Source organism: Pygoscelis adeliae, unplaced genomic scaffold, assembly GCF_000699105.1.
Source record: "Pygoscelis adeliae isolate BGI_AS28 unplaced genomic scaffold, ASM69910v1 Scaffold76, whole genome shotgun sequence".
Classification (NCBI taxonomy): Eukaryota; Metazoa; Chordata; class Aves; order Sphenisciformes; family Spheniscidae; genus Pygoscelis; species Pygoscelis adeliae.
The window spans coordinates 1387188-1414288 of NW_008825111.1; the positions used below are offsets into that span (position 1 = coordinate 1387188).

General features: G+C 39.5%; 1 protein-coding gene across 1 annotated transcript in view; it reads left to right on the plus strand.

Annotated features, from left to right (window-relative positions):
- The window catches only part of PREP (prolyl endopeptidase), a 299065-nt gene that overhangs the window by 218485 nt on the left and 53479 nt on the right, over nt 1-27101 (plus strand). The window contains exon 8 of the mRNA XM_009327938.1: nt 23257-23448. Coding sequence (XP_009326213.1) covers nt 23257-23448 — 192 coding nt within the window. The remainder of the gene's footprint in view (nt 1-23256; nt 23449-27101) is intronic.

Here is a 27101-nt window from a genome sequence, read left to right on the forward strand (position 1 = left end):
AATGAAATGAGAGACTTTTTTTTCATTCTCCTAAGCCTGAACGATTATTAATTCTGTAGGACAGATGAGTATCTTAAACTGGTTTTATCCAGATTGAGTTTGATTAGTTAAGAGATGTCTTTATTGCACAGTGTGTGCAGTGGTAGACCTTACTAACATTTGTTATTTCATACTTTATCTAACAGTCTGGTTCATTAAAACAGTGAAAAAACAGTAATTATAGTCTCTTCCAAATTTGGACCCAAATGATCTGCTTTTTCAGTATTTAGTGTGTTTTCAAAATTCATAATTATAATTTGATCTTGTCCAATCCCAAAGTGTCTTCATTCTTGTTTTATAGAAAATGAAAATACAGGCTGAAAAACACCACATTAGGGAGCAGTGAGGGAGCAGAAGAAAATATATTTGGCCTCTTCAAAGTATAGTGTGGTACATTTTCATAGAGTGCCTCTTAATCAGTAGTGATCTCCAAAACTGACAAAAATCCGATTTCCAGGGCAGCTGGGTTCTAGTTATCCTAATAGCGCTTCTAAATGCAATTAATAAACAGATTATCTGGATAATGTCTTACAAACAAGCAGCATAATTAATTACTGCTATCTTCACAGGTTAAAAAATGAACTGAAGGCAGCTAAAAGGCAGGTCCCATCTTACATCAGTGTATAATCTGTACCTTTTACATTGTATTTCCTGAAAAGGAGAAAATGAGTCTGAGATAATTGGCACCCCTCTGCAAAGGTCCCGGTCAACATATCCTCTACTACCTTTTGCTGTTGCTGAAACAGAGACCTAGCACAGAATTTGCAACCAATGTGGCCGTAGTTTGTATTTATGTTCTTCTCAGTACCACGCTCCTGCTAGAAGTCCCGAGCCCTTCAGATCTTCTGGCTGATGGAAGCATGTGTTCAGGCTTCCCACTGCTTCATCATGGGGATGGGGTACGCTGCCTGTGTAACTTGGGGGCTATGTCTGTACAGTAGCAGGTGCTGTAGTACAGCCTGTACTCTGACACTGAAGCCAAGAGGTACATGCCACCTCACCTCCGTGTGTCAAAGCTCTCTTCCTCCAAGACATCATAACTATGTCCAGGTTGTCTGTTGGGAATGATTTGGCAAATACTGGCCCCCAAACTGTGACCACATGCTGTCTGCTAATTGGCCCAGACTAAAAATGTGCCAGGGGGTATGCTAGCAGTTAAATAGTCCGGAAGTCATTGAGCAGTGCTTCAGGCATGTGCCCCACCTCTCTTTTATATACTTATGTATATGTATAACCAGGTTGATTTCACACAGCAGCCTGTTTTGTGTCAATTTTTTCTACAGCTGGGGATGTGAATTACCTGGCATTGAGTATAGACTTCTTGTCGTGATGTGTTTCCAGCTGAACTGTTCAAGAGCTGAGGAGATGGCAATGTCGGGTGATGGACAGAAGTGAGGAAAGGAAGCAATACAGTTGCAATTTGCCTGAATGAAAGTTATGTTCCTTTAGGGAGCAGTGGTCACAAAACAGGAATGATAGAAATATTAGTATGATGGTAATGACTAATAATTTCTATCAAAAAGTTGTCTTAAGGAAACAGAGAGGTAAACTTAATAGATGGTCTCCATCTCTCCTTCTGTCTCTATGTGCATGTCTTATCTTTGACCAAGCACTAATTTGTGAGGTACAGAATTGTTTAGGTTGGAGGGGACCTCCTGAGATCATCTAGTCCACCTCCTTTGCTCAATCAGGGTCAGCTAGAACAGGTTGCCCAGGACCATGTCTGACTGGGTTTTGAATATCTCTACAGATATTCTCCACAACCTCTCTGAGCAACCTGGTGCCAGTGTTTGACCACCCCACATTAAAAAGTGTGTTCTTGAGTTCAGATTGAATTTCCTATTTTTTTTGTGCTCATCGCCTCTTGTCCTGTCAGTGTGCACTTCTGAGAAGAGTCTGGCTCCCTCTTCTTTATTCCTTCCCATCAGGTATTGATACACATTGATAAGATCTCCCCGAGCCTTCTCTTGTCCAGACTGAAAAGTTGGAGCTTCCTTCTTCTCTTCTCGTATATGCTCCAGTCCCTTAATCATCTTTGTGGCCCTGTGCAGGGCTTGCTCCAGTAAGTCCATATTTTTCTTTTACTGGGGAGCCTGGAACTGGATACAGCACTCAAGATGTGGCCTCATCAGTGCTGAGTAGAGAGGAGGAATCACCTGCCTTGACCTGCTGGTAACATTCTTCTTAGTGCAGCACAGGATGCTGTTGTCCTTTGATACAAGGGCACATTGGTGGCTCATTGTCAGCTTGTTGTCCAGCAGGACTCCAACATCCTCTTGTGCAGAGCTGCCTTCCAGCTACTCAGCATCCAGTGTGTACTCGTGCCTGGGGTTATTCTTCCCTAGATGCAGGACTTTGTTTTTCCTCTTGTTGAACTTCATGAGATTCCTTTCAGCCCAATTCACCAACCTGTCCTAGTCATTCTGAATGGCACCACCACAATCTGGTTTACCAACTGCTGCTCCCCCTGGCTTTCTGTCATCTGTAAACTTGCTTAGGGTGCACACTTTCCCAGCATCCAGGTCATTAATCAAGATCTTAAAAGAGTATTGGCCCCAGTATCAAACATCGGGGTACACCACTAGTGACTTGTCTTCAGCCAAACTTCAGCCAAGGCTGCCTGCAACTTCCACATACACAACCAGTTCTTCCTTGTTTGTAAGTATCAGGTCAAGCAGAGCACCTTTCTTTCTTTGACTTCTTGATCACCTTGGGAAGTTATCATCAAGGCACTCTAGAATTCTCCTAGATTGCTTGAGCCCTGCTGCATTGTCCTTCCAGAAGATATCACAGTGGTTAAAATTTCTACCATAAGGAGCAGGGCCTGTGAACACGAGGCTTCTTCCAGTTGTCTGAAGATGGCATCATCTACTTATTCTTCCTGATCAGGTCTATAGCATATACCCACTACAGCAGTACCCTGTACCATGTTGGTCTGTCTGCTAATCTTGACCCATAAGCTCTTTACTGGCTCCTGACCCATCCCAAGGCAGAGCTCCATGAATTCCAGCTGCTCTTTCATGTAAATGGCAACTCCCCTCCTCGCCTTCCCAGCCTGTCCTTCCTAAAAAGCCTTCATCCATCACAACGCTCCAGTCCTGTGAGCTATCCCACCATGTCTCTGTGATCCCGATGAGATCATAGCCTGGAGACTACACACAGATTTCTGACTCCTCCTGTTTGTTTCCCATGTTGTGTGCATCAGTGTAGAGGCGGTTCAGGCAGGCACCCAAGCATGCTGATTCCCCAGTACAGGTTTGAGAGCTTTCTCCATGAGGCTGTTTGCAGGCACTTCCTTCTTTACATGCCTACACTTGGAGAGATCCACTTCAGCTCTGTTCTGTTGACTGCTTGACCCTTCTATTCCTATCACCCGGGCCCTTGGCTTGCCTACCCCATCCACAACTTCCTTACTTGTTTGTTAAAGAATCTCTTTCTCCTCTGTCATTTCTAGTTTAAAGCTCTGCTTACTAGGTTGGTCAGCCCGCAAGGATACTTCTGCCCTGTTTAGTCAGGTGGATAACAGTACAGCGGTAGCATGGGATGAGATAAATTAGAAGAGCTGCTGAATCATTAGTTTCTCTAATGGGGAGGGAGGGAGGGAGGGATGGATGGATGTCTTCTGTTCCTTATTTGCAGCCTGTTTTTTATGGAAATAAGAGATGCTTAATCCCACTTCGCTTTTTGAACCACTAGCTCCCAAATTCAATCAATTGTGATGGCGAAGTAGGAGTCCCAGTGGTGCAACCCTCACAAGAACGCATGGGAGGTCAAGTGGCCAGGGAGAGGCGAGAACTTGTTAAGGGCGGGCTGCGGCATAAGCTTGATCATGTTATACCTTGAAGATTCACTCAGATGAGCAGTATTATGGATGCCTGAGGCGTGGCGGCGGCTTCAGAAGAAATTTTTGCTTTGTTAGACTTAAGACACTTTCAGTCAAGGTTCTCTCCCCTGTGGATTACCTGAGACATGAAAGTCAATGGAAATTTGTCCTTCAGTTGTGACATTCATAACAGCTCTCTTCTCTGAATTCTCTGATGAATAATAAGATGACACCCTGCTTATGCTGAATCTTAATGTAAATTGAGTTAAAATGTCAACCAACTTTATACACATTTGTACACCAGGCTCCATTAGTTCTAGTACTCAGAGGCTTAAGTGTCTCTTCATTGCATACAAGATTCTGATTATGCTTTGCAGTCTTTTAAGAGGCGCCCTTCCTGTACCTTCGTTTACTCAGATTGTTACCTTGTTAAGCAAGGATTGTGGTGACCCGAGAATGCAGTTTCAGAACCGATCCGTGGATTAGAAGGAGCAGTAATAAACACAGCTAGGTTTCTAGAGAACTCCTTAACCTGTTTTCTATTCTGACTTTTCTCAGAGGTGACAACTGTAAGTCGTAGATCAATTCATAGTGTGTTAGACAAGTGTGTGCTCAGAGTTGAAGAAAGTCTAAGCGCTATAACTGGGAAAATGCACTGAAATATCATAGTAAAGAAGTATTAGCTGAGGTGGTGGTGTATGATTTAAAGGACGTATAGGGTGCACAAATAGGGTAGTTTTGTTTGGTTTTAAATTCGTATGCCCATTTAGTTGAACGGGCTATTAACTGAGATGTAGGTTGGGTATGTAATAACAAGGCTAACTTGCTCTGTGTCGCATGTTCATTAAGCTCATCTAACAGCTAGTTGCATCATTGACTGCTGTGAGATCCAAAGCATGGATGAGATCGTTAATGAATTTTCTTACGTTATGCTGTACTGCAGGAATTTGGTCACTGCCAAATTCTGTGTTGGAGGTAAAGTGAGAATCACTGTGTTAGAGGAGATGATGGACTGAATTTACTTGTTTAGACCATTAGCTGAGGCTCCTGCGTTCCTGTGCTCCCCCTGCAGCTATTATGTGGAAAGAGTCTGTGTGAAATGAGTCCTCAGGATGGTTCAGTCCATGCGGAATACAAGTAGCTCTCTGGACAGGTCTGGACCTCTGCTGATTGCAAAGCGTGCCCATGGCTGTTGGCTCACATGCTCCTCTAAAATTAAAGGGAGGGTTAGAAAAGGGAAAGACCACAAAACTGAAAGCCACTTTCAAAAATTAAAACAGGAACATTCCTCCTGTGGCATTTGAAAAAAGTACAAAGCTGAGGCGAGGAAGAAAATGATCTGATTAAGATGCAGGTGTCTGTGAAAGAGGATCTCAAAAGAGAACTAGTCGCAAGACTATTCAAGTGAGTGTTAGTTATTTCAGAAATTGTACTGACTGGCAAATAGGGAATGAAGGAAATTGAAAAATTAGAGAAAATGTTAGGATATTATAGGTAGCCTGGGATCTAGCAGATAACACATCTTATATAGATGCTTCTTGTATGTTTTAAGGACAGAGTGCTTTGACAGTGAAACTCCAATTTAGTGACCTTAAAGAAGGGATGAAATAATACTAGATTAGAAAGAGGAGAGGCTTTGATTATTGCAGTCAAAATGCCTTTACATCCTGGAGATGCTCGCCGAGGAAAGACATGTACAAATAGTCTGAACTTGCAACTGAAAGCTGAGATGATGACCATTGTATTTTTGTTTATTTTTTTAATACCATGTTACAGTGACATTCACCAAACTGGTTACTGTTTTGTTGAAGATGATTGACCAGAGAAAGCTTCTGTCAAATATGATTCTGTAATGAGGAAAGAAAAAATAACAGATCTGGTAATTAAGGGAAAGGACCTAATAAATGGAATGCACCTCAAAATTGAAGGGGCACGACTGGTTTCTGGTATTATAAATGGTCTTGTAGTAATTCTGTACTTAGGTTGTCTTCCCCTCCCCCTCTTTTTTTTATTGTCCCTTCTTCTGTAATAGACCCCTGCCACCCCTGTTCCCTACGACACTTCCTGTGTTTGGACCTGTCCTTTAAAATCTGACAGAAGCAAAATGCTCTGGTTATAGGAGTCTCCTTTATCCTGTTCAATTTCTTTGAGATGCATCAGAACTTAAACACTGTTTGAGCAGCGGGACAAAATAATAAGTGCATGTGCGTGTACTTAAGGACTAAAGTTACACTACCACTGTAGAAGCTCACATGCTCAATGCACTGAGTATGTCGCTCTACAGCAGCATCCTGGCTGTAGCAGCAAGGATGAATAGGCAGATTCGACTTCTCTTGTCCAGATGGGGCAAAACAAAAGGTAGGGGCTTCTCTTAACTACAAAGGGATCAGGGTAATAAACTGTTCCTATCCCAGACATTTTACAGGCATGTTACATGTTGCTGGCTCTTCTTGTACTGAATAGTAATGTTCTGGTTTCTAGGTTGAGGCCCTTCTATTAAGTGAAAGACATTGGTGTTTCCATGAAATGATTCATAGTTTGGATCCCTTTGATGGTGTGCTGTACAGCTTATTTAGAAATAGTAATTGCTTTTATAATTTTTCTCATTTTAAGGAGGCCTTAAGAAAAAAAAAAATTGGAAAATTCCATGCAATCTGGCAATATTACACTGGATAATTATATATCTGGCAATATTACACTGGATATAAGAGGTTGGGAGGTGACAGATCTCATATGAGCATATACAACTTTAAGTCTTCTCTGTCATGTATAGAGATCATGATATAGTTTTTCATTATTATATTCATCTTTGGGGGTTTGTTTTAGGTGAACTAGTCTAATTCAGCACACAGATGGGCATATAGGAGGGGGTTATACTCTTGTGGAATATTTCAAGTCTGGTATCAACTAATTTCCCATAGTTCTGAATTTATTTATGTTGTAAAGTCGTAGTTTAGAGAGCTACATTGCAGTTTCTCATTGCAGTAGAGTAAATATACTGTACTTAGGGAGGGTTGTTAGAATTAAGGTTGGTTAGCTCATTTGTGGGATTTGTTTCTAACTTAGTCTAATTAGAAACGTGGTACAATTTTTCTGAAAATTTTTTTTACCTATATGTTAAGAGACCTGCTTGCTCAGAGTAAGGTTTTATTTTGTTGGTCTGAAAGACCGAAAAAAAAATCATTTTCCCTCAAACAACACAGTATCCAGTTGAATTATTTAGCTTAAATTTGCAGGATAGAGTGGAGAAGCAGGGCGGGGAATCCATCTTGGAAAAAGAAAGAAGAAACAGGAATGCAAAATGAAACCGTATGTTTCAGGCGTGGAAATGAAAAACACTTATCAAATATCTGCCTGACAGAACTCGGAAGATGACTGTGAATTCAGGGATGAGTCAGCTACTGTGGGAATTATTGAGCAACACAATATAGCCCATAATAGGCTTATAGGAGTTCAGATATGTCTTCCCCCAGCAGATGGAAGGAAGGCATAGTCTTCCCTTTTTACTTTTATTTACATGTAACATGTTTTTATGGCAAGAAAAAGATTTCCTTTTTAATTTCAAATTAAATTCATTAGTTTCTGGCTGTTTTGAAAAGATTAATGCAACCGGATAAGCATATCCAAGTGGAAAAAACAAAGCTGTAAAACCTTTTTTGCCTCCCTAAATTGTGAACTTTTTCCATATTTATGCTCAATTACATACCTATCCTGTTTTTATTGGATATCTAGACAATAGAAATAAATAAGTAAATCTGCAGCTTTTCCATCTTAGAGGCTGAAAGGGAAGATTCAGATTGTCCCACAAGAATCAGCAAGAACTAGAACAGAATGAAATAAAAAGTTCAGCCCTTTTTACTAACAATCTATAAGTAGTAGGAACAATGCCTTACTTTCCAAAGTAGAATAATAATATTGTAGGTGTTCTTCTGTACCTCATCCCAGATGGTGCTGGGGGTTTTTTGTGGCTCCTTTAATCTTTTCTTTACCGCACTGGCCTTGTTTTCTGGCAGGCAGTGATGCTAAATCAAAATGCCTTGTTGTTTTGAGGTGCCTGACTTGGGTTTTAGCTCGCTTACCTCTAGTTACCTCTGTTGTTTTAAATAATTTTCATTTTTTCACAGAATCTGATGCTTCCATTTGCAAGAATGGAAGTCATCTTCAGTCATCTTGTTAGTGAAGAAGGATTACTATACTGGGCCTTACAAAGAAGGAAGATAATGTATATTTCCATGTTTCGTCCCATATTGGATAGATCTGTAACATGATCTGGACATTACAACACTGAAATATTTCAATATTTATCTTTCAGATTCTTTGCTACCCCATGGAACCTGCAGTCCTGAGCTACATTTCCATTCTATAAAATTCAAACAGAGACAGGGACCACAGAAAAGGATGCGTGATAACCTGCCTACTGAGCTACTGAAATTAGGAAATAGGCAGTGTTGAGGTGAGAGGGACAAGGGTGAAACTACATGGGATAGGCACTCCATGTTCAATAGGTAGCTACCTCCCTGAGGTATCATGAAATATGCAAGGAGGTGCTGTTTTTCCTGTAATGGCATAGCGTGGAGAACACATACTATGTCTTTACTCTGACTGTGGATGTTGTCTCTTGGGATAAGACTCTGTATTCCCTGCATACTTTGCCTTCAGCTGAGCTTCTTAGCAGATATTATATATATTTTAATCAAATCAGAATCTAAAAAGTGACATTTTAAGTACTTGAGGAAAACATGTTCCTTGTGGAAATCATCTGTTGGGACCTCTGTCACTTCTGTGCATTTCAGTACAGTATTCTAGGTGTCAACCAATCCAAAGTAAATTGCTTTTTAGAGGGAACCCCTGGCTTAACTTTCTCACGTTATCTTTTTATGAAACATGGTTTGCCCAATATTTGCCACTTTATTATTGCTTTAGTAATCTTGAATTAATGCATTTCATTAACTTCCTGCACAGCATGAGTTGTGGCTTCTCTTTGCATGTATTCCCTTTAAATTACAAGTGAGGAGACAATGATATCGTTAAAGACTCTGTGCGAGCATGACATTTTATTAGTTCTGCTGTACTTGTAGTTGTATCTTGTGCATTTGTTGATTCTTGATATGTTTCAGTGGCTGTGGACCAGTGGAAGTTAACTTGCCCTGTGTTGAGCAGGAGCTGATCTTGACTCTGAGTGGAGATCACATCTAATAAATGGGAATAGACTATTTCTAAATGTTTAAGAAATTTAACTTGCTTATTTCTACACTTGAAACTTAAACTGTGTCAGATAGCCCTTCCCCCTTTACTCTATGTGATTACTCATGATATTTTGTCAACAGCCATAGGTTAATGGAATTTGCAGTGCAATCTTCCGTAATAATCCTTATCAGTTTGTTTTCCCTGGAAGATAATCTACACAGCAGTGTTTCTGTTTCTTTCCACAAACATTACAGGGAGCATCTGAGCATCTTTTCTACTTCCCAGGTTAGCTAAAATGTTTTCATGCTTCCCTTCCCCCCCCTTCACAATCTTTATACTGTATACAGACTGAGTCATTTTCCTGTTCAAATATTCAGGTTGTTTGCTAGGTTTTTAAGTGGGCTACTGTGAGCTATTTGCGCCAAGAATGCTCCTTTTTAGAATAGAAAATCACTGTGATAAGTAAGTTATGACAAATACATAGCTATTTTTTATGAGAATTTTAAATTAGTCTGAAAAGAGGTTTGGGGGATATTGTTTCCCCTACTCTGCTACTACTGCATGCGTCTTGTGAATCCCACCAGGTTAACCCAGTTTGCGGCTTAGCTTTTACCACAAAACTCTTTGTGTTAGAAATGACCAGGTTTACCAATTGGAATTTTATGTTTACAACTAACTTAACCAAATACACTTTTTAAAAAAGTTTTATTATCTTATATCAAACTGTCTTGCAAATACTCCATTCCTCAAGACTAGATACCTGTGGTCATAATTCACAATATTGTGGCAAGACAGTACTTGGAGAAGACACCACTGGGAGAAGACAGCTAGGCTGTTCTTCAAGCTTTTGGGGGAACTCCCTTGCTATACTCTGCTTCAAGTAGCTGTGGATACGGGGGCTTTTCCCCTTCATGTTTGCCCCTTTTGTTGCTTATGGGGTGGGGTTTAGAAAGATTAGGGAAAATTAAAATGATGGTATTCTTGTCAGGATTTCACCACTCTTTGTCAGCCACTGAGCCAGCTGTCAATTTTGGTTTATGAAATTTCAGTAGCAGAGGTGTAACAGCTGTACATTGTGTCAGGAAGGACAGTACTGTGGGTTCATGCCCAGAAGGTTATCCCTCATTCAAGACTCCAGATTTCCCTACTTGTCTTGCCAAACTACAAGTAGGATTTTCAAGCCTTGACTTTTATAACAAACATTTCAAAGTGATCTAAGTGAATGAAGTGATCTAATGCTAAAATGTTTTTTCTTTAAAAAACCACAAATACGCGTTTTCCCAGTAGCTGAGCATTGTAAGGCACAATTTTTTTAGTGGCTGTTTTATCAAACTTGTCTTCCAGAATACAAACAGCACTCACATTTGCTTGTGTGTTGAACCTGTCAAACAAGAAAACTTCCCTCGTTAATCACTTTGCTTAACTGTTGTTCTTGGTATACCTGAAAATGCCTCATATTAGCCAAACAGCTGGATACACAGTAATCAAGCAATTATATATTAGCAAACCTTGTTGTAAACCTTACAAAAAAACCTCCCCCAAAACCAAACAAAAAATCAGTGCTTTTTCTGTAGCATGTCTCTCACTGTTTCTGTGCCTGGTAATAATTTTGTTTTTCCCTTTTCTTGAGAGATGAGATTGTTTCTTTTCGATTAGGTTGTCAGCTTTGACTATTTATTCTTTTGAATGTGTGGTTTGGTGCAGAGAAGAGGGGATTTAGCACAAATCTGTTGGCGTGCAACAAGAAATAAATGAAAGCTCTTTAATCAGTCTTGGCTATGAACTTAAACAAACATGACATGGCTGATTGAAGTTGATCTTAATATTGACCTTTTTCTTTATTTTGTATTATGGTAGCAGCTAGGAAGCCTAATAAAAAAAATCAGGACCCTCTTCCTGTGAGCACCATAGAGCTGATTTATGAGTCAGTGACTCAGAGCTCTGGGCAGAGCCCCGCTTTCCTCTTCTTGTGGGAGCTGAAGCATGAGAACAGAGGAAAAATGGAGGGGGATATAAGGCAGCATGGGGAGCAGAAGAGGTAGCTCTTGTTATAACCTCTGGGCACATAGAAACTGTGAAAGGCTGCTGTGACTTCTGGAATGCAAAAAGTTGAGAGGGATGGCTAGTTGGAAAGCACAGCCTGGGTTGTTGGATTGGAAGGGATTGCGCTGGCTAGAAGCTAAACACAGGTTTGTAGAAGTTGGAGGTACAATGAGTTTGGGGAGATAGGACAGTGGTAGGGGCTCTTATGCTTGGGTACTGGGCTGCTTGGAGATCAGCAGTTTGTGTCTGGTGGGAACAGTGGGAGGTGGTGGGAGGACACCTATGTGGGAAGAGGAGCTAGTGTAAAATATTTGAGAACCACTGGCTTGGAAAGATGCAATAAAAATTGAGCAAAAACTGAAGTTCACAGCTTGCTGGTTGCTTAGTCATTGTCAGCTGGAACTGCTTTGCACTAGACTGGCAGAGACAGGTTGCAAGAAGGAATTTAAGAGCAGGGTTATGAGCCATAAGAATTTTTATTTTGTTCCTTTGTTTAGAAGGCTGTTCTTTTTTTCCCCACACTGAAGAAAGCATGTATGTGGCTTGAGGGCAGGTAGAAAAACAAAGGTGATGTTTGTCCACTTCCTGTTGAAAATAGGTTTATCTGGCCTTCTGTGTTTTAGTTTAGTCTTGCAATTTATAAGACTCTCTTTAAAAACAAACAAACAAAAAAAACCAACCAATGAACAGTGCTATATACAGTAACATCAAAGGGATGCGTCAGTATGTGCTGCGTAGCCTAAAAAGGGGATCAAAACCTTTTGTAATGAAAATGAACAAGAGAAAAAGGATAGTGAGGAGACAGTAGACATCAGCTAGAAAGTGGAATGTGGTGTGAGGGAGAATACTCTACTCTTCTTTTTTTGAAAGACTTTTCTTGATTGAAGTAACTTTAAAAAAAAAAAAACTTCAAAAATCGATATTGAAACAAGGCCATTATATCCTAGTTCCCTAACAAATAGGGAGAAAAAAAATCAGTTAAGTCTTGGAAAATATGTGAAAGCCTCAGCAATAGAGTGTTTACTTTAAGAAAACAGTTTCATACCCCTTAAATAGCAATTCCAAAGAGTTTTGCTTTCAATGTCATTTTTTTTTTAATTGGAGGCAAATCATTAGCCATAAAATTAAATAGCTTGCTATTAATTTGAGCAAGGTGGTCTTCATGCTGCTAGTGTCTGACTGGACGTTACATTTATAAATAGTATTCACAATGAAGTTATTTTTTATATTATGTATTTGTGCTTTTCTTTGTGTATATTAGAGAAAGTGTGGTGTGAGAGAGATCACCTTTGGTTCCTCTTTTTCTGTTGCTGTGTTCTGCTGCATGAAGACATAAGCTATAACTTTCTCAAAACAAAGTATATCTTTTGAGTGATCATCCAAATGGAAGTAAAATAGAAGCCTTGAAACTGATGGAGAAACCTCTGCTCTTAAAAGTGCTTGATTTCTTACTTCTGGGCTAATCTTTGATATATCTTGACATGTCTGAACTTTTTAACTCCAATGGATAAATATTGCCTCCTTCCATTTATTTATTTATTAAATTGCAAATACACTAACTTTCTATGATCATTGAGTAGCCATCGTCCATCGTCTGCAGGATAAGTGGTACTGGGAGCCATCTCAGTACAAACACATCAAATTTGCATTCCTTTCAGGGACATCTTAATATCTCCTCTCCAGTATTCCCTCCCTCAGATGTTCATAAGTGAAGTCAGGTCCCAAGAGATTAAGAGATCCTACTTTCAAAGAGAGTCCACATTGTTTGAAAATGTCTCTTGCCTTTGGAGCCTCCAGAGTGAGACACTTAGTATTTGTGGCTGTGAAGAAGAAAGAGGCAAAAAAACCCTGAGTTCTTTTGCGTAGCTGCCTGGCTCAGAGCGAGACCTTGAGAGCAAGCTGAGTATTGCGTGATTGAAAAAGAAATTAGATTCTGATGTGGAAGTAGATGTCTGAGTGAAGGGCTGTGCTCTGCCATTCATTTCCCAGGATACGTTATGAACATACCACTGGGGCCTTGAAACAGTCTCTTCCAATTTGAAGCACACTGTGTACCATGAGATTATCTGTCTTCTGTTGAATGTAAATACTATTGTGGATTAGTACTGTGACAAACTCCAGAGTAAATGCCCAGTTTTCAAAATCTCTCGTAGAGGATGCTTGAAATTTGGAAGCCTTTGAGTGCGTGGATTTTCAGGGATTTGGGAAGTCTCTTAAAAGTTTGACAGATCTGACTTGCTTTAGTTGAGCCAGTATTCATCAATGAAAATGTGCTTCTGCATGAAAACTCAAGATACTTTTTATATGGTGACTGTGTGCTGAACCATGCAACCTTGTGCAATTAAGCTGATGACTGGTATGAGTAGCAGTAGTGAAAAATAAAAGATTAACCTTCATCTGCCTGTCAACATAATTTTTACTTTTGCAGGTTATAAACTTCTGTCAGTCAGCATATTCACCACTACCCCCTTCTTTGTTTTTGTTAGTATTCTGGGACACCAGAAAAGCATGGTGACTACATAAACTGTTGCCATCCTAAACATCTTGTGGTTCCTGTCCTCATGGGTCTCTTGGTGACAAATGATGTGAAATTTTATAGGACGGATAATACTTTTCATATTATTTTAAAAAAGAAATTCAACTCTCTTTGGCATCCACAGTAACAAGTGCAGAAATTCTGAGGTTAAAAAAAAAAAAGTTTTTGACATTGGAAACATCAGAAACAGCACTGTGCTTTTCCTTAAAAATACTTTTTTGTGTCCAACTGTGTGGTACGTTACTGAATTAGTTAATCGTTAGACTAACTAGTTCTTCTCTAGATACCAAATACAAAGAATAAAACGTAGGGAGGAATAGCTAGCTATTTAAACACAAGCATGATCTGTCAGCCTCTTATGTTTTGCAGTTGGGTTGGTTGGGTGGGGTGGTACTTGTTTGCTTCTTTTTTAAGAAAGCTGCTGGCGGAGCAAAGTCAGAGGTCTCAGAAGGAGTAATGTCTATAGAACTGGGTAGCTGGCTCATAATTTCAGAGTATTTCTGAAGAAAAGTCTTCAGCAGTTGGAAGGTGCAAATCAAGTGAAGATGCATAGTTGATGCAGCTGCTGACAGGGGAAGTAGGAAGCAAGAGATTAACATCAGTGTGGTGGCTCAGGGTTTGCAGGTGAAGTAAAACTATTTCAGTTAGAGCTACACTAGCTGGTAGAAATCTCCTAAGCGCTGAGGTTCTTGGGTACATTTGTGCTTTCAGGATAGAGTCGCTGAGACAAACTGGAGGGATGGGCACAATGCATCAATGTATAGCCATGATCTGCTCTTCTCTGCTCTCATTTCACACAGGAAGATGCTGTACACCACTATTTGAAAGCTGTGTACTGTAGCTATCCTAAAGCAAACTCACAGTTTCAACATACTCTGAAATATGACAGCAGCCTAATATCAGATTCTCTGTTATATCTAAATATCCAGAAGTCATCAGTGTGAGATACAGGATGCTTTGTGATATGATGAGAAATATAGGGAGAATACATTCAATAAGTATTGTAGGGAATTATGGCCATGCGACATGCAGTAGTTGGACATTGCCTGTTACAATGTATAGGGTAAATTTAAGAAAGGAAAAGAGAAAATACAAAAGGGAGAATACTAAAAGGAAATGTGACTAATAGACAAAGTTTAAATTGCACCGTGAGATTTGGGTTGTTCTTTTTCCCCTGTGATGGAAGGCATTATGTATCCTGTGATTAAGGTTTGCAGAGGTGGAAAGAGGTTGCCAGGTACCACTAGCAAGGGAAAGAAATTTTCAGTTAGTGATTGACAGTCCAAGAGCAAAAGATATTTCTCTGCTATAGCAAAGGTGTTCAAAACTTGACATGTATATATATGTCTGTACACATATATATAGGTATAAATATATGTACACCCATGCATTATAAATTTTAAGCTATTTTAAATACAGGCTATGTAGGTAAGTTAATATTGGAAAATGGAATTTATAAAGGATGCTGATGATTCTTTTATGAAAATAAAATTTGGGGAGTAAGAGCTTTCTCTTCAGTGGGAAACATATAAAAAGCAGAAATTATGAGGGAATGAATGATTTTAACCCATTTTCCTGAGACTGAAAAAGAAAAAATGATCTACTAACAGAGTCCTAAATTGTAAAGTTGAACTATCAATTTCCTTCTAGAAATAAAGATGAAAAAAACCCCAGAGTTCAGAGTAGATACAGAGACTTTGTAAAATTTACCTTAAAAATACAGTGAGGTAAGAAGGAAATAGTATGATGACTTAGCTAAAAATAAGATTTTTATCTTCACGGGATTTAAGACCTAACATAGAGACACACTCATTTCTGTTTATAAAATTTTCAGTAAAAAGTGTACTTTAACTCTTAAATGAATGGGGAAAACATAGAAAATGAAAATAAGTAAATAAATTGAAAGTGCTTAATAATGCATGTACCTCTGTGACTTCTGCTTTTATAAGGCTTTTTGGCAGTGTCCAGTTTTTTGGAACTGAAAGTGTTAATTCTGTGAAGTTTATGTCCTCTTATGTCCTGCTAGGATGTGCTGTTGTATAGATGCATATGTTGATTAATCTGTCAGTAGCAAAGTATTGAACTAAACCAGCATGTTTCTCTCTCTTCTGTCTCCCATGCTGGTAGTACTGAATGCATTGATCATTCAAGTTTAGGAGGTGGATGTGTTATAATTCTAGTGTAAAACATACGTAAAACCCATATGCTCTAAAGTTACAGTTTTGCATGTAGATACTCAAGGTGGATGTTACTCTCTCTATATATATATATGGAACTGCAAAACTAAAATTACATTATTTTTAAGGCTTTTCTGTGAGCAGATTAGATTTAAAGGCATTTTTAGTTTGATTTGTATTTTCAGTCTGTTTAAAAAAATCTTCTTTATTGAAATAATCAAGCAAATTATCTTTAAGATGAAAGGCAAACTGAATTCCAAATAACTGATGAACAGCTATCAAAATTAATTAAATTTAGAAAGTCATACCTGTAGCTAAGTTGGAGGCTTAGTTGTTAAGACTGAAGACAACTGGCTGGCTTAGTTGGTTTGGTTTTTTTCAAACCTTTTTAATATTCCAGTTATGATTCAGAGACAAACACATTATGTGCTTATCTTCCAGTGCCTCCCTGAAAAATCAATTCAGAGTAAAATCTAAGAGTTGAAAAATTGTGATCTTTCCTTGAGTAGAAGTTTGCCTGTTTAATGCATGTACTGTAATGAAATTTGGCATGGCTCTTTTGGGTAGAAAGCCTGTCCCATTGTTACGAGCCAAACCTCTTGGTTCACTTCCTGAACGTTCTCCCCCGTTTCCAGAAGAACTGTCTGTCTTACAAAAAATATAATTGACAAGTTAGAATGGAATATAAATTTACGGAGGTTAACACTTATATTTTCACCTGATAATTTCTGCTGCTAGAGTACATGAAAAAAGCCAAATGAGAGTGTTTACCTTGACAATAAAACTTTTTTCCACAACATTAGATAAAAGAACTACCATTAGCTGATCACTAAGCCCTGTCTCTCCAGCTGGCACAGTTGAGAAGTTATTTGCCACAAATGGATTGTTTGGCCTTTCCATGAAACATGAAATACGGAAGGAAGAATTGAGAACATTTTTTGAACTGATGAACAGTGACTCTCAGCCACTCTATCCTTTCCATCTGAAAGAAGGTTGATAACAGGCTTTCTGTAATCATTCTTGCTGTTATAATCAGTTTGTTCAAATTAGCTTTTCCTTCTCCTGTAGTTGTCATCATTCAGCTACAAACCTGCTTCATCACACAGAGAGCTCTCGGCAGACCAGTGACTGTTTTGCTATGTTTGGAGGCCAGTACAAGATTGAGGGCTTGCTCTGTGATGCTTACTGATATAATTTCCCTTTTGATCTTCAGTGGATCCAGAAATTTTTGTTTAAAAATTCTGTCTGTCCACTCTATGTTGCTTTTGTCCTAAACATTGCAGAAGAAGGGCCAGCTCTGTAGGATTATGATTTTCTGTTGTGTGGCATGGCTTTATTGTCCATTAAATAAAGGTTATAAATCCTCCACCTGCAGTTCCTATTGTAATGCAATTATTTGATGATGGATAACTGGCTGGTATAAAGTACATAGGTAAAAGCATCTATAGCTCTTCAGCAACGTGTTTTAGTGGAAGGACTGGCAGAGAAAAGGATTAGGTTATAGCAGCAGTATACAGTAAACTGTCAAGATCTTCAACCTCATGCTTTTCCCATGTATAATAACTCTGTCTCATTGTATGCTTATGTGGATTAAACTGAAGTCTTCAGTGGCTCTGGTGTTAAGGATAAGGTAGCCTGGACTACAAACGCTACTTCTCAATGGCTGTCCTCAAAGACAGACGTTCTCAGGCCTGCTGGTTAAACCTGCAAATCTCTATCAAGATCCAGTTCTTTGCCTCCCCCCGCCCCTCCTTTCTTTTAAAGAAGAATGAACTGAGTGCCCATCCTTTGCTTTGTATTTGGAGGGCTTTTTGAAGTCAAAACTTAGAGATGTACTGTTCTTTTTGTTACTGAGAGGCTGTTTGTTCTGGGTTTGAGACTGAAGCAAGAATCCTTCACCTGCCTCTAGATCATGATAACCAACCTCCCATTCATGGGCCTTGGTGCCCTTTTTGCTGGAGTGCTTCAGAGGTGAGGAGAAACTGGTTTGCATGAACTGTTTGGGGGGGTCAACAGACCATTCCTTTTTTCTGACACTCCAGTCCCTCTCCTGTTTCGATAACTGGATAGATACATGCACGCCACATGACACCGTGCACACATTCACTTTTGGTGAGGTATGTAACCAGCAAGTGAGTATCCATCCAGTCATATGATGGGATGTGTGCATGTACCTCAGGCCATTTGGTAAGAATGGATGTGCTGATCACATGAGTTTTCAGTCATATGATGGAGAACTGGCTGTGGTCTATGACTTGTCTAGGACCAGCATCCTTGCTCTGACAGAAGGTCTGGGCACCATAGCTCCCAATCATTCATTGTTTTATACATTTTATCATGCTCTTGTGTATTCATCTCTTCTCTAATGTAAGGCATAAGGTATTTTCATAGGTCATTTTATATGAAAACTATGGTTTAGGCCTTTTATCATTACTTCTGGTCTATTTTGAACCTGTTTCCTGCATCTTGTCTAGCTCCTGGGAAGACTGTCAGTCATCCACCCCTGCAGAGCCCTTTCCAGATGCCTGTTGTCTTAGTGAAACCACATAGTTCATCTCTCTCTTTCCTTAGCTATATGCACTTAAGTAAGGCATCTGCTTTTTTGACTATGGCTGTATATTCGTCGATACCTTCACTGACTTTCTCGGCTCCCTTGGGAACTGGTGCATGTGACTTAGTGTTGCAACAAGTTACTTGGGAGGCTTTGTGTTGTCCCATCTAGATTGTGTATAGATATCTTTATTATTCTTCCAGAAGTTATAATGTGGGTCCTCTATGATCAAGCACATTTTCCCATATCTGCACTGCATGCTAAACCACTTTTTTTGCTTACCTCTAATCACTGGAACATCCTCTTCTGATGCTTAGATAAGTGCTCAGCCCCACTCATTAAGCTTCTGTAAGAGTGTGCTGTGTTCCACATGTACAGAGAACCGTGCTGTAAGGAAGTGAGCACTGCTTGAGGCCCTCAGTATATAGTTCACCATGCTTTTGAATGTTCAACCAGTTACTGCAAAATCATCCATCCTAAATTCAGGCCAGGTGAAAGCTGCACGCAGATACCTTTCCTAGTACTCAGTAGTCACACATATAAACAAAAGAAAGCCATGAACAAGAAGAAGAGTTGTGCTTAATCTAGTTGCACAGAGTTTGAATTGGAAATGCATGTCTCTCTCTCTATCTAGACAGACTTGTAGATGTATTCCTGACACTTACAGAAAGCCAGAATCTTTGACAAGGTATGCTCTACACTTCAAATTGTGTTCATTCAAGCAAACTCTTCTCCTGGTGTAATGTGCTGTCTTTAATAAAAATCTGCCTTGTCCATTCCCCTGGGCTTTTTGGGTACTGAAGGGAGCAGTTTTGTGAGACAAGCAGAGCCAGATTAAGCAGTTGCTGCCATGGAAAGGAGAGATGTCCTATCTGTCTCCTTATGTTCCGGGATTACCTAACACCATCCCCTCCTGTTGAGTCAGTCAGCATCTTCACCCATCTGACCCTGTGGTTAGGTGATTGCACTTGCTAATCTCTCACGGGAAAAAAACCTGTAAAATAGAAAGAGATTAGTTTTCTTCTAGGTTAGCTAATTTAATCAGCTTTACTATTCACTCGGGCAAATGCCAAACCAAGCATGAAGGTAGAGACATGCTGATGGAGGAGGAGGGAGAAATGGGAGGGTGCAGTTTTGCTGCAGTCAAGCTTATCTTATGGCTCATTGCTAATGAAAAATGTTGTTGCTCCTCTTCAGCCTCTCTCTCTGCGGCTGCCTTGTGCATGCTGGCTGCCTTGTACGTAGTGGCACTCTTCTGCCCGAGCAGTGAGCTGGTTCAGGCAGCGAAAGAGAACTTTATTTTGTGGCACCATTTTTTTTTTTTAAGGTCATTTAACTCATTGAACCAGCTCACTACTGGGGCAGATGAGCAAAACGGAAGCAGCAGGCTAGGAGTAATGTGATGAAGGACAAACTCCTCTATGGCAATGATTAGTGGCTGGAAAGCTGCCTGGCGGAAAAGGACCTGGGTGTGTTGGTCGACAGCCGGCTGAACATGAGCCGGCAGCGTGCCCAGGCGGCCAAGAAGGCCAATGGCATCCTGGTCTGTTACAGAACTAGGTGGCCAGCAGGAGTAGGGAAGTGATCATGCCCCTGTACTCGGCACTGGTGAGGCCGCACCTCGAATACTGTGTTCAGTTTTGGGCCCCTCACTACGAGAAGGACGTTGAGATGTTGGAGCGTGTCCAGAGAAGGGCAACGAGGCTGGTGAGGGGTCTGGAGAACAAGTCTTCTGAGGAGCGGCTGAGGGAGCTGGGGTTGTTTAGCCTGGAGAAAAGGAGGCTGAGGGGAGACCTCATCGCTCTCTACAACTACCTGAAAGGAGGTTGTAGCGAGGTGGGTGTCGGTCTCTTCTCCCAAGTAACTGGCGAAAGGACGAGAGGAAATGGCCTCAAGTTGTGCCAGGGGAGGTTTAGATTGGACGTGAGGAAAAATTTCTTTACTGAAAGAGTGGTTAAACATTGGAAGAGGCTGCCCAGGGAAGTGGTTGAGTCACCATCCCTGGAAGTATTTAAAAGATGTGTAGATGCGGCGCTTAGGGACATGGTTTAGTAGGCATGGTGGTGTTGGGTTGATGGTTGGACTCGATGATCTTGGAGGTCTTTTCCAACCTTAATGATTCTATGATTCTATGATTAGGTGTTAGCTCAACTTGGCAGCAAGGTTAGAATGCTCGGCAGGGGGGCAGTACCACGCTAGTAAGCTACATGGGCCTGCTCCTCCCTTGTGCTGCCACTGGTGTGACCTGGGGATAAATGGGTTCCCCCACCCCCAATCAGTTTTCAGCCACATTAGTGCCCAGTGAACTGGCCGTGCTGGTTACCAGGTTGTTATTCCTAGCCCAAAGGAGAGAGCTAAGCAGGGTGATCTAAGGCAATGCTAGAACATCCCTTTCAGTCACGGGCCACAACTGGATCAGCTGCAACCCAGCCATAAAGATGCATCCTCTTACGTCTGATATCTGTCTCACTGTAAAGGGTTTCTTCCTCTCACTGGAAAACTACAACACCCATTCTGTACAGTAGCGATGTACCTGATGTAACGGTCTCTTTCAACTGCTTGTAATTGCCTCGTTACCACCTCTTTAACTTAGACTAGATATTGGTGTATTTAACCACTTCAGTGAGACAATGGTTTAGAGGTAATTCATCTGCAATATTTGTCTTCTAAAGACTATGTAACATCCACTTTAACAAGATGAATGCTCTTGATTTTGTTATAACAACTTAGTATATCCCTGTAGAATATCAACCCTCTCGCTGTTTTGCTAGCTGTTCATTTGGGAGTGGATAAATGAGTTGCAAGGCAGCGATGTAAATCCCTAATGTCACATTATTGTCCTTTTTCTTCACGGAATCCAACTTCTATTGCAGTCATGGAGACTATAGTTATTGTGCACATTTACCATTTAAAAAAAAGTGGGGTTTTTTTCAACAGTCTGGGGATTCCGTTTTATGAAGTCTAGTTCTTCTTTAGTAGGATGGTTTCATTCTGTCAGATACTAAAATACAAATGTTCCAATATTGTTATGGTGTTATACTGCAGTTAAGTTTTTATTTACTAAAACACTTGTGCATGTGACTTGAGATCTTAAAACAGTTTCACTGGTATATATCAGAGTTCACTGTAGGCTGGCATTTCTTTGTTTTACTGGGCATCAAAGCAGGTTTTTCTCTATAGAACTCTGAGCAACTGTATTGACTTAGCAGGATTTTTCTTTGACGTGAAATCTCTTGAGAAGGACAAAACTTTGGACCTCAGTGAAAATCAAGATTTAAAATGCAATTGGTTCACTCAGAGACAGGATACTAAGTTGGCTGGATTGTCTGGAAAGTTTGTATTACAGTAGTATGAAAAGTAGAATTTAATTGGCTAATCTGTCACTTTGCATGAAGAGACAGGGAAGTTTTCCTTAAACCAAAACGGCAATTAAGAGATAGGAGCTTTCTGAATATACTAGGCCTGGCTATACTCTCTTGTTACATTTAATGGGTTTAAAATTACCTTAGTCATCTCACTGCTTCCTCAATTATTCTTTTCTTTTTTTAAACTTAGAGTAATTACAGCTCAGTTACAATCTACTTCCATTATTCTGCTCAGCTTTTAATATTATAAAATAAGCTGATGAGCTGTTTTATTGATGCAAACATTATAGAGTTTCATGAACAGATTTATGCACAGTTTATTTGTTTATACTTAAAAGCAAAGACCCAACCTTTAGTTTTAGGAAGGAGGCAGAGAGTGTGCCAAACGTTAAGATATAAAAGCTTTAATTTCACATTTCAATAAGGATTCTGATTTTTCAGCATAGCTAATGTACTTATAATAGTAAGTTCGGTTGATAGGTTGGGTTGCAGATATAGCAAGCATATTGCATATCTGATCTAGCCTTGCTGCTTTTTCTTTCTACTAGCCTCTAAACCTATTGCAAAACAGTAAAATGTGAATAAAAAGTAGTGGAGTCTTTCAGTCCCAACTCCAGGTTGAGTCAATACTAAGACTGTGGTACAGAGTGAGTAAACTGAGGCAATTCATGTTTGAGAGAAGTGCACTTCTATTAGTGAGTGTGATATTCTAGAAGGTTGATAGGGAAAATGCAATTTCATTCTTCGCAAACCCAGAAGTTAACATTTTAGCTAACTGTCTGTAGTTGTCCTTTGGTGGTGACAGGCTTCTGCAGAACAACACTTCAGAAATGTTGTTTCTGAATTAACAGGGAAATTCCTGATACTGAAGTTTATTGTACTTATTCAAATAGCATCATTTCTATTCTGTGGGAAGTTCCGGGCTTTTAAGGAGGATGGAAAACTTCCCATTTCAAGAACAAGTAACTTTTTTTGCAGAAAGAAAAAAAAAAAATTATTTTAGAATTAAATAGTAATTTTAAAAAAGCTATTAAAAATAAAATTGAGCTTGAAAGCTTAGTGCAGAGTCTTTTGACTCAGCTGTGACTCCCCATTCCAAGAAGTCTGTAGAAGTGGGGGCTTGTGAGCTCCGTTGGCAAGAACCTGATGTGCTCAGTGGTGTTGGCTCCACGGCAGTCAGTGTGGTAGAAGCACCTCTATAGAAAACATCAGAGCTTTCCAGCAGTCCCTTAGGAAAGCTGGTGAAACGCTAGACATAGTTCTGTCAGTATTCTGCATGTATTTTGCTAGAAATTCCTCAAAACCAGTATGTTAACATGTCCGTGAACTGGCATTTTTCCACTGCAACCTATTAATTCTTTTTAAGTTCTTAATATTTAGCACATGTTCGGCCCTTTCCATAGCTGTACCTTTTCTGGTCACTGCCGTTGTTCAAGAAAGAGCCTACAGCAATTGTCAGGAAGTCCTTGCTCTCAGGTGTTAAAAGGTTTTGTTTCAGGAGCTGAAGAACTTACATTATATGTTTGATCTTGCAGGAATTCTTCAATGGGTGAAGCTGATAGATAACTTTGAGGCTGAGTATGAGTATGTCACCAACGAAGGAACAGTATTCACTTTCAAGACAAACTGCCATTCTCCAAATTACCGGTTAATCAACATTGACTTCAGTGACCCAGAGGAATCCAAATGGAAAGTTCTCGTCCCTGAACATGAAAGAGATGTTCTAGGTAAGAGTTCACGTCAAGTAAAAGACTTCCTATTCTCCTTTTTTCAAATTAATTCAGTAATAGTCTATTGAATGATCTTGTACAGACCTTCTTACTTTTTTCCTGTGCTTAAACTTTGTTTAGGATTTGCGATTAAAAGACTTGCTGAGACTCGAGAGATCCAGGATCCATTTCTCTTTCTCTCTCTCTAACGTCCTGTGTGGCCATAGTGAAGTTGCTTCATCTGTCCTTGTTTTAGTTCTGTGTTTGTAGGAAATTAGGGGAAAGTATTTTCCTGCTTCATGTCAGCATAGTAAACGTTTACTAGACAGTCAGGGATTACAGCAAGAGGGACTTTGTAAGCAGAAAGAACGGAAAGAGCAAGTCTGGCAGTAGTGCAGCACACTGTGAACGGAGTTGGTCAGAGTTTGAGGCAGGATTTTCTATTGTTCCTGGGATAAAAGGAGTAGACAACACTTGAAAAAAGGCCTTAGGGAAGTTGAAGGGCATGGAATTCTCTAAGTATAAAAGCAAGTTCAAAACATAAATCTTTGGTTTTAATATAATTGAAATAAAGGTGTATTTTTTTTAATCCAATCATTTTTGGGAAAATTCAATTAAAACTTAGACTTAGTTACAGATAATACAGAAAAACCTCCTCTGAGCTGTTTGTGACAGATGCTTTGTATACATTTATGTAGTCTGTTCTCCATACAGTGCAAAATACAATTATGATTTATGTGACTAGAATAACTATAGCTATTCAGAAAGACTCTAATTTTTTTTTATTAATCCATCTTTATACAAATTCATTCATGTTTGCTACTTTTCCAGTGAAGAGCTGCTTTGTAGAAGTAGTAGAATTCTGTGTGTGTGTGTGTATTCAGTAACTTCTGTCTTCCCACACTAAAACAAACCTATTTGACTACTCTTTCAAATTCCTTTTAAGATCTTGCTTTTCAAGACACCTAAAAAAAAAATCTTAATTTCTGTCTGCATTTCACAATGTGTCCTGCATGATTTCTGCCAACAGCCTAGACAAGGTATGTCACCAGTTTGACATAAATGGTGGCTCTGAGTATGCCCAGAATTGTAGTGACGTTGCAAACGACTGGGGGTCTACAGTATTGCAAGAACTTTGGTAAACACAAAAGTAGCAAAATAGAGCTTGGTGAGACACACATCTTTTTCTTAAGGTTGTGAACTCTGAAACAGGAACCACCTGCATCTTAAATGAAGTACCTTTACCTTGTCCCTGCTTGTTGAAGGGGTGTTGGACTAGATGGCCTTTAAAGGTCCCTTCCAACCCAAACCATTCTATGATTCAAGTCCTAAGCAGAGAATAAATAATAGGTGTAAGTGAAAAATTGCTTCCAAGTCTAATTTCTGATTGCCTGTGAATTTGCTGACAGCCTGTGAAGCCATGCTTAAGTTACGCGGAACAGCAGTTTATAAAGTGGGACCAAGCTGAAGAATTGACTTAGAGATGGCGAATGTCCAAATAGAATGGGACAGAAACATGTGATTGACATGAAATGTGGTTACCATGTGTGGATTTACCTGAGATGTGGTCTAGGCAGCCAAAGGAGCTTTGACCAGTGGCTGTATAAGCACTGACTGTATATTCCTTCCCAGTAAGATAAAGGCCACATCTGCTCTTCACTACGCTGCAGTATTTAGCTCAACTCCATTTTGTTTTCATTCTAAAGGCAAAGTTGTGCTGAGTTCATGTTTGTGGACATGCAAAAAAAAATTTTAATGCATGCAACGCTCCTTTAATGGATTATACGTGACAGCCTTGACTATACAAACATAACAAGAACTGCATTTAGAAAACGGAAAGATCAGATAAATGGGTTTGCTGAGGGCACTGGCCTTCAGATTGTAAACACAACAGGCATCATTCAGCTCTTAAACACTTGAAGGCAAACATAATCTGTCATAAAACCATCAGAGTGACTTGCAGGAGTCTGTTGTATATCATTAAGCTTCTACTGTATTTGAATGTGAAGCCAGAGTAGGCAATCATATGTCCACTTCTCTCTCTAGCTTTTTGGAGTGGTATGTAAAGGAATTGGATTAAATTAACAAATGAAAGAGTCTCCCTAAGAAGATGAGTTATAAGTAGATCTTAGCACTACAGTAAAGTAAGTTTGAATTGTTCAGTTGCTTCTTTGTGGCAGACACTTGCAAATTAGCGTTGTATCCTCAGCACCAAGATAAAGGAGTTTATCATGTTCAGGAAGTTGTAGCCCTGAATAAATAAAAAACCCGCTTGTTCACTTGATGAAGTCAGCAAGCAAGCCAGTCTCTATGTCATGTTGTTTTAATCATTTCAAGATTTGGTTTAGAAAGACATAATTATAGCAGAAGGCAGTTAATAATTCATTGTCTTGAAAACCTTGCAGTCAAGTGAATTTGATTTTGAGTGATCCAGAGATGACAATGTAATGAAACGCCTTCTGCAAAAGCTAGGACAGCAGTGATTCAAAGGGTAAATGAGTATTGCTGCTTGTCCAATTTTACATATGTGTGGGAGTGACTCTTTACACAGATATAATTAGCTGTATTAGAATTTCTTTATAAACATTATAGTTAGGGATGCTTTAGGTCACAAATGTTTTTTACTGGAATATATAGATACTCAGCTCAAAAGTCTCCTACGCTGGTGTGATCTGCCTGGTAGCCATGGCCTTCTTCATTTCTATGTGTTAACTGAGATTCAGTTTCATAAAAGGTGCACCATGCACATATAGAAATAGATTTATTTATTAATAATAAATTCAGGATTAAGAATTATGAAGTTCTGCCAGCGTCTATCAATGGCAAAAAAAAGAGAAATTCTACAAAGTATCATGATGCATTCTTAGGGAAGATGCTACAGGTAATATAATCTAACCAAGAAATAAACACACATGCCTACAAGGCAGTGTGAATGTCATTTGGTTTCTCCAACATATTCTTCAAGATAGACTTTTTTATTGGCTTTGATCTTTTTGTTTTCAAAACTGTTTATAGATGAAGTTATTTGGGAAATCCAGGGGAAAAAAAACAGACATATTCCTGCAATGAGGTTGTACACACACCTCATTTTACACCTCTCAGCAGGGATTTCACACTGAGTTGAAGTAATTTTAGATCTCTACTCTGTGAGCTGAGGGGAAGAAATAAATGACAGCTATTTTAAAATGAAATTTAAGGGGGGCCTCAGAATATGTTGGGGTGTGATGAGACTCATTTCCCCCCCTTTGGAGTTTGTTTATAAAGTGTTACTTTTAATTTTCAGGGAGTCTAAAATAGAACCATAGGAGAGATTCACATCTAACATTGAACAAGTGGTTTAAATGACCACATAGCCGCAAGTGGGTGTGCTGAATTAGTTAAAAGGCAGCTATGAAACAGTAAATGCAGACTGATCATTACAGACACTGTGACCCTAGTTCTAAGGCATAGGATAAATCTGCTGTCTTTAGAAGGTTAAATAATTAATTCTGAGAACTGTGACTCCCTCCAAAAGTGCCCAATACCAGTGGAGCAGGGCAACTTGAGAGTAGCAGTTATATCCAGCCCTGTACTTGTGACAATGAAAAGAAAAACAGAATAGATCTCCTGAGTAAGGAGAGCTAAGAAATAAGACTTATTCCTGAATGTGTCATAGATGAGGTGAGTGATCT